The 7,847-nt window shown below is 32.4% G+C and overlaps 1 protein-coding gene across 1 annotated transcript; it reads right to left on the bottom strand.

The window, feature by feature from the left end:
• Nucleotides 1-258: 258 nt before the first annotated feature.
• Nucleotides 259-3,584, bottom strand: LOC132050453 (uncharacterized). Its single transcript, XM_059441702.1, has 4 exons — nucleotides 3,215-3,584; nucleotides 2,117-2,212; nucleotides 1,356-1,493; nucleotides 259-439 (listed from the first exon to the last, which is right to left on the bottom strand). The coding sequence occupies exons 1-4, from the start codon at nucleotides 3,452-3,454 to the stop codon at nucleotides 398-400; spliced, it is 516 nt and encodes a 171-aa protein (XP_059297685.1). The 5' UTR covers nucleotides 3,455-3,584; the 3' UTR covers nucleotides 259-397.
• Between the last annotated feature and the right edge of the window lie 4,263 nt (nucleotides 3,585-7,847).

Genomic DNA, 7,847 nt, shown 5'->3' with positions numbered 1-7,847 from the left:
ATTGGTCCCAACTAATTCAAATTGACATCGATTAGATTTGGTTGACTGAGGGAGTAACAAAGCGCTCCCCACCAAGATGTTTTTCGTCCTCGAGACCTCTGGTTAAGGGTTTAGGTTATTACAACCATTCCATGATACCTCTTTGGTGGTGTGATTTGGCCATCTTTTATGATCAATTTTACTTATGTCCAGTTTATAACTAGTAAGTAGCTTGCTGGAAATAACAAGAAAAGGGTAATAGGAGTAGAGATTTAGAAAAGTGTTTGACAGAATTATATTGCATGTTCTTCAAATACAACCAAACACTAAGAGAGACACTTAGAAGCAAAGCTTCACAGAAATACAAAATAAATAGGGCTCTGCAATGTCCAGGTGCTGCATTTATCAGGACTCAATTTCAGCTTTCACTTCTGTTTGGTTTCTCTGAGATAAAATTAGCCTGATCCGCCAAAAATGAAAAGCAATTAGATATGAAATTTGAGAATTTCAACATGCAAAGAGAATAAAAAAACACCATTTTCCTGTCCTTCACTCAAGTATCAAACCCAAAATAGTTATTATCGTCCATGTGAATTTTCTACTTCCAACCAGTAGGAATATGGTCCACCTGAATCAAGTTCCGATATTGTAAAGTAATTTTCCTATAGTGAGAGTCATTATAGTTTACTAATTGAATTAATTTGCTCAGATGTATGGGGGTTTGGCCCAACTTTCTTTATCGAGTTATAATTAGAATGAATAGGTCAAAATCTCCTTAAATTATTATCGTTTTGCGAGTTCCATACTTAAACTATTGAGTGTTCACAGATGCCCTGAGCTTATGAACTCTGATCAAAATACCCCTTGGAGGAATAGGACATGGTACGTGAACATCACACTACAAAAGCTCCTCCGAAGAGTTCCAAGTGACAGTACACGTGGAAAGTTTATCGAGTGGATAGGTTAATTCCCTTCTGCCCCCGCCCCCAAATAGTGGATGTTCACATAACCCCATGAACTCATTGTGCCATGCGAGCTCATTTCTAAGACTTTTTTCATCTCTCACGCGCCTCGCAGCAAGTTATCTCAAATATTTTGCCACATATCCAATCGGGGGTTTTTAACCTAAAGGGTTATAGTCCACGAGGTAACAGAAACACCAATAGTTTATGTATGGAACTCACAAAATGATATGTAAAAGTTTAAGGGGAAAAAAAAATTTAGGAGGATTTTAACCTATTCACCCTTATAATTTATTGTGTGATTTTTTAGAAGTCTTTCTCTCGTCTTACTACTGCTTATTTCAAACCGAATTTATTTAGCAATAAAAGGTTTGCTTTTAAAAAAATTCTACCAAAAGTTTCATTTGGGCATACCTCATCAACAGCAGAAGGAATCCAGTCATTAGTAGCTGGATTCCCCTTATAAACATGGGATGAATCAGTAGCAGAATCAGTTCCTATACTGTAAGTGTTCCCATTTTCATTCTCCACTTTGATAAATCCTGTTCCTGTCTGGATTTTCAAGAAACAAAAAATCAAACCTTATTTTTTAACCAAAAGTTATGTTGCCCTCGGATCCTCTAAAAATACCGCCATAGCATGTCAGATCCTTCAAAATCGCATTTATCTTCGGAGAATTCACATGCGTATGTCGCATTTTTGAAGGACCCCAGCAACATAGACTAAAAAAATATAGTCAGACTTCTCCGTAACATCCATCCTCTATAACAACATTTCACTATAACAACCGAGTTCTCCTTGGAACCGGTTTTCATGTTATATTATAGCCATAATACATAGATAGACACCTTAACCTGACTTCAACTGACAACTAAACGCTCCAACTTTGAGAATGCACATCTAGACATCTCAACTCATCCCCATTGTGTCTCTTGGACACCCGACGCTGACATGAGACATAAATTTGGAGGTATCTAGATGATCATTTTGTAACTTGGAGTGTTCAATTGATAGCAGAGACCAAATTTAAATGTCTACCTATATTATAATATATGTTCTCTATAATAGCATTCACTATAGCAGCCAAAAAACATTCAGACAAACGATGCTGTTATAGAGAGGTTCGATTCAAATTGGGAAAGTTGGTAATAGGAATGCTAAGAGTAGAGTAAAACCGTGTGGTGCTGTTTGTCAATGCCATTAAGATCTTTGTAATACTCTGTTTCCACAAATTCCTGTGTCATTTGGCTGCTTCCTTTGTAAACCAATTTCTGCAAACCAAAACCAAAAGATAAATGAATCCGAAATTGTGGATATCACATGAATGTATCCTAATCCAAAATAACAGAGAGAGTGAAAAAAATATTTTTATCCAAAATTTGCCAAATTTCTCCCTTTAATCACAATTCAATTGATGTTAGTATGAGAGATTATAATCTTCAAAATCTTCTACATAATGGTTCCTGTTTCCTACCCATTGTTAGCATGTATCTTCCATTATACTTTAGCATCATATCATAGAAACCAAACAACCCTCTTCCCCCCAAACCCCCAATCTTCCTTATCAGTGAATCCTGAACATAGTTCAAAGGTACTCTTCGATCCAGCGGGAGAAAAAAAGGCTGCACATGATTCAACACTCAAACGGAAGTGCCATCTCGTCGCCATTTGATCAACAAGGGTGTGATTCAAATGGATCAAGAGAAAACCAGATCTGTTATGGAAACGTAGAATTATGAGTTCAATTTCATGTAAAGCCTTTCCTAGTCTTCATCACCTACAATATATATCAACTACACTTAAATTCCAAGCTAATTAAGGTCAGCTATATGAATTTTCACTACTCATCATGTCGCTCCATTTAATCCCATCTCGCTTCAATAATATATAGTGTATATATATATAAATTTTTTAAAATAGTTTCTCTATCGCTACAAGTTCTCATTTTCAAGACGTTTTCGGCTGACATAGAGATCATTAACAACTACGTGGAAAGAAAAAAAGAAAAAACCCGTATAAAACTATATCGGATATTTCCTGAAACATAACTCAGAATCAGATCTGAACGAAGATTATTTTCAGGACGTTTTCTACTGACATATAGATCATCAACAACTACGTGTAAAAGGAGGAAAAAAAAAAAAAAAAAAAAAAAAAAAGGGAACCCCCAAAACAACCTTATAAAACTATATCGGATCTTTCTTGAAACATAATTTAGAATATATAAGATCTAAACGAACCCGAAACAGACCGTTAGGAAGAAAGAGATAGACCTGAGGATCATTATTCTCGAGACGTTGGAATTCAAGATGTTCAGGAATTGTACCATCATCAGAAGAAGTAATAATGTCATCAGCATAAGTAGAAGAATATTCACTACGTTGAGGTTTAGTGTGTCTCTTTGGTGCTATGCCATCAAAGTATTCTCTTGTTTCTTCCTCCATCTTTGCTTCTTCCTCCTTTGATACATGCACATCACTTCTATTTGGCCTAATAGTTCCACTCACCTCCATTTCTTTGTTCTTCTTGTTAAAACCTTGAATTTTTTTGCTTTAATTTGTTTTCTTCTTTTTATGTTCTCCAACAAGGGGTTCACTATCAAGTGTTGCAATTGTTGGAAGGTACTTAAGGTGTGTTCAAGAAATAAAAAAAAAAAAAAAAAGGTAATTAAGATGTGTTCTGGGGTAGATATTTCCCTAGAGATATTTTGTCACGTTTGAAAGTCGGTTTTAGTTTATGTGTCTTACTTTTTTTTAGTGTTTTTCGAAAAGAACGTCACATTTTATAGCTAGTAACTTCTTACTTGTAACATCACACATTGTGTATTTAATATCACAAGATTACATTCAAAGATATTTTTATACATTATAATACACATCATTTTGTTTGGCCTCATTTCATTCACATCCATTTCTTCTTCTTCTTCTTGTTAAAACCTTGACAAGTATTATATTTCTTTGATATTAGTTCTCCAAAAAGGGGTTCCATATCAAGAGATGCAAATGCTGAAAAGTAGTTGGATATCTTTGGGGTAGATATTATTTCTTCACTAAAGATATTTTGGTCATGTTTAATTTGGAAGTTGGTGGTTCAATTGATTTTGTAGTTCTTTACAAATTCGTTTTTAATTTTATGTCTTTTTTATATGATATCTTCATTTTTATATATAATAAATCAAAAAAATATATATAATAAAACAAACTAGATCTGAAAATATTATCTATTCAAATTGTAAGTGGTCGTACAAAGCCATTTCCCAGGAAGAATTGGTCAATACACTTACCATATACTATTCCTTTATAATTCCTTTCATTTTGATTTATGTTGGAGTAATTAAGAAGGTCAAACTAACTAATGAGTAGTAGCTTTCTTTTCGTCTCCTTTATTTTTTTGATGTTCTCCAAAACAGGGTTCGATATCAAGTGCTGTAAATGCATGCTGATAAGTACTTGGATATCTTTGGGATAAGATATTTCCCTTAAGATATTTTAGCAAGTTTGGAAGTTGGTCAGCAACACTTACTATACCTGTTTCAACTTATGTGACCTGATTTGGGTTACGAGGTTCCAACTAACTAATTTTGGTATAAGTTTAGATAAAATCTTCTATTCTTTTAAATAAAATTTACATCTGTTGAAACTAAATAAAAATTTACTATTAGTGATAATATTAATAATTTAAAATATCTAAAAATTATTTTAAAATATCTTGGTCAAATGAAGCAAGCTTTAGCTCTTTAAATAGTAACTAGAACACACAAAATGAAAGAAAGGGAATTATTCATAGTTATTTCTCCCATCAGTTTACAAACTTATGTCTGCAGTTTATTCTTACAAATGTGGTTTGTGAGAGTTAAAATTGATGATATTATGTTGGTTTTTCAGCTTTACTTCATATACCAAATTAATATTATCATTGTATCATTTTCAAGCCGTGTCGGCTTATTTATTGGGCATAATATATAGATAGACACTTTAACTTGGCCTCAACTAGCAATTAACCACTCAAATTTTGAGAATCCACATTTAGACACCTCAACTCGTCTCCACTGTGTCTCGTGGAGACCCGACACTAGCGTGACATAATTTTTAGAGGTGTCTAGATAATCATTTTGTAAAGTTAGAGTGTTCAACTGATATCATTTTGTAATATTTATATTTGAATAATATCGACGATTAGTGTCATATAAATTATTATATATAGAGCTGATTATACATAACAGATTTAAGCTATATAATCAACAAGAGTTGTGATGGGCGTAATAATTAAATATTTTTTCATTCTTAACTGGAGATTTCGAGTTCGAGTCCTGTTGGGTACGGAGTTGTCTTTGTTAGGGATCGCTTTATTCCCAAATTTAAGATGTCCCGACGCGAATTCAGTTTTGGTCAGACTTCAATGTGGATACCGAACATCGATCGGGACACAAAAAAGAGAGTAAACGAACAAAAACAAGGAAGTATTAGTAGTACTTTTTTTTTAAAAGAAAATAATTCTTTATTTTTTTCTTCTTCTAATTTTAAGTGTCAATAGTACTAGATGCTTTATCTTAGAAAAATATCTGATGAGCCTTAACCACTCATGAAAGAAGATGTTGTGAAGTCTCTTTCAAGGGAGACAATCGAGTGGTTTGTATGAACTGACTCAGCATATAATGTGAAAGATGGGTGGATTTCATTAAGAAGACTTGTACTGCCGGTCTCTTTATTTATTTATTATTATTTGATATTTGGTGTTGGTTGACTAATTCAAATTTATACCATGTAAGGCTTATTATAGTCGGCCACTACCTTTTAAGAATTTCTCATTTCTAAAGCTCGAACGAGGGCGTAATCTTGTCCATGCACATCCGTCGGTGATAACTTATCACGATCTTAATCTTTTATATTTTAAAAAGGAAAATGTATACAAGAATTTAATAGCTTGTTTGGTTTTTGAGAGGTCAAAAGATCTTTTATTTCTTCCAAAAAGTACATATTTTAAACAAGTGAGGTATTTGACTAAGTTTTACGAGAGAAAATAAATGTTTCTGGTAAGTAGTAGAAACTGTTTTGTAGAACTACAAAGAGTAATTTTTTTTCAAAAGTACTTTTTTGAAAATCACATTTGAGAAAATACACAGAAGTGTTTTTTAAAACCTTGATCAAACACTAAATGTTGTTCAAAAGTGTTTATTTTTTTTAAAATTGATTTATCAAATACAAACTGTTTTTGTTTACCAAGATACTTTTTGAAAAAATAATTTTCAAAATAAACTGATTTTAGAAGCTTTGCCAAACAGGTTATAAGTATGTGAACTCAAACTATTGTCACGATTTAATTTGTTAGTAAGTTCATGTCTGATACTGTGGTAGTTTTAAGACTTCGCTTCCCATTTTAAACTGTTTATTTTGTGTTATATATCTCAAACAGTGTCTGCTTATTGTGTATATGCACATTAATTGTTTAAAAAATATATAATTTTCATATTGTTTTCCCCGAATTACGGGTAGCAATTAGATTTGTATGTGGTGAAATAGGATATGTGGATGAACTTTAATCCTTCAAGTTGGTATGAAATATACATGGATATGTATATTATATATATATATATATATATATATATATATATATATATATATATATATATATATATATATATATATATATATATATATATATATAAATGATATATTTTAAATGATGTGGGCCAAATATGCTTAAACGATGAAAATGGATTAGATCAGTTGCTGATGAACAACACGAATCTGGACCAAAAATACTTTCAAGTGAGCTTGATATTTCAAATGGTTACAATAATATCATATGAGAAAAAAGCTAACCTAAAAAAGGGGAGGATTGCCCTCTATTTATAAGTTTTCCTTATGGGCCCTTAGTACAATTCAAAAAGCCTTTATGAATAAGCCCTAAAAAGGACAAGGCTGATCCGTACGGTCTGACACCTGTACGGTTGTCAGCGCAAATGGCGGAACGATTTTATGACGCGTGGTGATACGCTCAAATTACACCTAAATTATGGCGAAAGGCGGTCGGTGTCAAATATAGTAACCCAACTAGGTTGGGGTCGAATCCCACAGAGAATACAGTGTGAAATAAATACTAATTATATATGTTACTAATCTCTAAAGTCTTTAGTTCTATTCCGACTAGGGTAGAAAAAGGGTTTTGGTTTGTATTCGCTATTTGGAGTATTTGGAAATTGTTTGGATTGGAAGAACCAAAGTTGTGTTCCCGTTGTGATTAGATGTTATGCTATGGGTATCAATATGATATATTTCTAATGGGTGGTGGTTATGTATGCACTTAATCTCTAATGCACTTCCTAATATTTTCCAATAGTTAGAAAGTATTTCTTTTCACGATTTTCCCAAATATAGAAAAGTTGCAAGTACAACCGATTAAATATGTCAAGTAGGACTCATCTTATTCCTAAGTGAGTTCATTAAACGAAGGTTAGCGCCCCGAGTCCTTGTTATATTATTTCAACCCAAACCCTAGTTCATCTTTCCAAATAAAACTAGGGTTTGTGCATAAGTAAGTGTTTGTGCATGAATAAGAAATAATAAAATACGTTTGCAGTATATATATATATATATATATATATATATATATATATATATATATATATAATAAAATACATCGACTTTGACAACCCATATTATATATATATATATATATATATATATATATATATATATATATATATATATGTTAGACACCCATTACATAACACCCATCATTTGGGTCCACAACTTTGATTAAAGGAACTACTCACACATATTAGTCACAAAAGGGGTAAGCGGTAATGGAGACATAAAGCTTACAAAGTGTAATAAAGATGGTGGGAATGGAATCTTTTTATCTTCACTAAGCTCCAAAAGGGGAGTATTCAATGCTCACCCACCA

Source organism: Lycium ferocissimum, chromosome 3, assembly GCF_029784015.1.
Source record: "Lycium ferocissimum isolate CSIRO_LF1 chromosome 3, AGI_CSIRO_Lferr_CH_V1, whole genome shotgun sequence".
NCBI lineage: Eukaryota > Viridiplantae > Streptophyta > Magnoliopsida > Solanales > Solanaceae > Lycium > Lycium ferocissimum.
Note: the sequence above shows the minus strand (reverse complement) of the source record. Positions and strands in the feature narration are given on the sequence as shown.